This window comes from Aplysia californica, unplaced genomic scaffold (genome assembly GCF_000002075.1).
Source record: "Aplysia californica isolate F4 #8 unplaced genomic scaffold, AplCal3.0 scaffold00117, whole genome shotgun sequence".
In the NCBI taxonomy this organism is placed as follows: domain Eukaryota; kingdom Metazoa; phylum Mollusca; class Gastropoda; order Aplysiida; family Aplysiidae; genus Aplysia; species Aplysia californica.
Genome location: NW_004797387.1, coordinates 335,251 through 337,720, shown reverse-complemented (window position 1 = coordinate 337,720; position 2,470 = coordinate 335,251). Strand labels below are relative to the sequence as shown.

The window sequence follows — 2,470 nt, the reverse complement described above, 5'->3', positions numbered from 1 at the left end:
TCTCTCTCTCTCTCTCTCTGTGTGAAGCTTTACCTACTGATTTTCTTGTTTTGCTCTCCCGATGAGGTACCCTGCGGGCCAGGTATTCCCTCTCTGCTGCAGAGATGCGGGGACACTCAGCCGGAGAGTCTCTGGCACATAGCCACCACACCAAACACCACACAACTCCGCAGGCTCCTGAAAAATAAAATGTGAATCGTCATAGGTGAGACAGTACAATTGTGCCAGCTCTGAGGGCCACTTGTCCAAGACAATTGCCTGTACAAACGACCACTTCCCCCTTCCCCCTTTAGTTTTTATCTATGTTATAATGACACTCTCCAAGACATCCATCTGTCTAAGAAAACTATTTTTCTCTTCCGTAATCAGTGGCCGTTTTGGGCAAGTAGTCCCACTGCGCTAACAGTGGATGTGGTGGTGATGAAGTAAAAGGGGTGGAATAAAAGACAGAAGTGGTGGTGGTAGTGATGGTGATGGAACAAGTTGCTGTGGTATTAGTGATAGCTGTGTAGTAGCAGTTGTGGTAGTGGTGGTGATGGAAGCGAATACTATACTATCGGTATCCTGTTTTATCTCACCTTTTATGTTCTTATTTTTATCGTATCCCTCATTGCTTTGTTTCAAGTATCTGGACTGTGTTTAGAAGGCGTATTAGAAAAACAAAACACTAGAAAAACGTACCTGTGAAATAGAAAACGGCAGACCAGCCCAAACCACTGCAGACGTAGCCTCCGAGGGGGAACATGATGGCATTGCCAACTTCACATCCTGAGGTGGGGTGGGGGAAGGAGGGGGAGGGGGGATGAGGTAAATGTCCGAAATTAGATAAATTCTAAACTTGTGTAACACAGAGTCTCATCTATTCAGTAGCTGAGAGCAGTATTAGTGTGGAATTGGCGACCAAACAGGGAACCGTCGGCTACAAGCCTGCCCAATGCTCGAGCACTTAGAAGAAAATAGGTCTAACCCCAAGGCAGAGAAAAACCCAAAACTTTACAGGGGCTTGAAGGACCTGCAGCGAACAGTTGCCTTTGCATTAGAGACTGGGATATAATCCATTTAGAGATAAACGACAAGAAGAAGAAATCTGATACATTTCTAGTTGAAGTTCAAAATACATCTAAACCTAGACTAAGGGCATTTTCACCAATGGACTTCACACTGAAGTTCACAACTGAAGACTAGTCGAAGATTAGGGGGGGGGGGGATAAATTCAAAATTAAATTGAATTAGAACCATGAATTTCCTAAGTTAACAACACTTGCTACCAATGTTTATACCAGAGAAAATGAAAATGGATAGGACATAATTTGAAAAAAACCCCACAACAAACAAACATTACCCCCCACCCCAACCTTCAGATGGAGCCCCCAAGGAAAGAGAAAGAAAGGAAGGCCTATAAGTACTTGTAGGAAGGACCTAGAGGAGATGGGATAGAGCTGTACAAAGTTCAAGATAATAGCCCAGGACAAAAGTAAAATAGAAAACTCATGTTGGTGGCCTTAACTCCGGCACGGGGGGAGAAAAGATGATAATGATGCCTGGGCAGCCAGCCTGAAGTGGGAGAATAATGAACGAGCACAGCCAGCCACCTGGACACACCCTGCTATCCCTCTGTCAGACACTGGGTGGTGATACAGGCAAGAGAGGTTTAATATAACAGTCTAACAGACATACAGGGCAAACATAATTTCAAGCCCCATATTTGTTGTTAAGCATATATAGCCGTTTTTAAGGACAAGCGAGATAACCCAGATTTCGGGGGTTTCCAGAAATCTTGACCTACACCAAAAGTGGGCATTGTTCTACCTTTAGAACAATTTTAGTTTCATCGGTGCCTATATTTGTTTGGTTATAGAGAAAACTCTCCTGGTCTTTTAAAGAAACTGAACAAGGGGCAAAAAATTTTCCTTACATTTTCTCAAAACATAATTTTTCGGGATAGCCCCCTTGTGCTTAAAAGCGACCATACATTCTTTGTAATTAAACAGTACATAATAAAAATGATTTCTGCATCCCGCCGATTTTGCTATGAGCATGCTAAACCGTAACCTGAAACCCAAGTGAAAAAGAAAATCTTTATGGCTCTATCCTTCCTTCCCATCATATTAGAAAAAGACATTGATGAAAACACAAAGGCAGAAGGGTGAATGGATGGATGGATGGATGGATGGATGGATGGATGGATGAATGGATGGATGGATGGATGGATGGATGGATGGATGGATGGATGGATGGATGGAATGGATGGATGGACGGATGGATGGATGGATGGATGGAAGAACAGACCAAGAAACTTATGAATAGACAAGAAGGCAAATACAAAATTTGTAAAATAGATGTATCAATGGAAAGATTTAAGAATAAGCAAACTGTAATATATAAAGAAGAATGTTGAAGTCGGATAAATAAGGAAAGAGAAACACAAATACAAACACACACACACACACACACACACACACACACACAC

At 42.3% G+C, this 2,470-nt stretch overlaps 1 protein-coding gene across 1 annotated transcript in view; it reads right to left on the bottom strand.

Annotated features, from left to right (window-relative positions):
* Nucleotides 1–2,470, bottom strand: part of LOC101851942 (putative inorganic phosphate cotransporter) — a gene marked incomplete at its 5' end in the record, with an annotated part of 16,425 nt that overhangs the window by 7,761 nt on the left and 6,194 nt on the right. Inside the window, 2 exon segments of the mRNA XM_005095918.3 lie at nucleotides 38–177; nucleotides 682–768. Of these exon segments, the coding sequence (XP_005095975.2) occupies nucleotides 38–177; nucleotides 682–768 (227 nt within the window).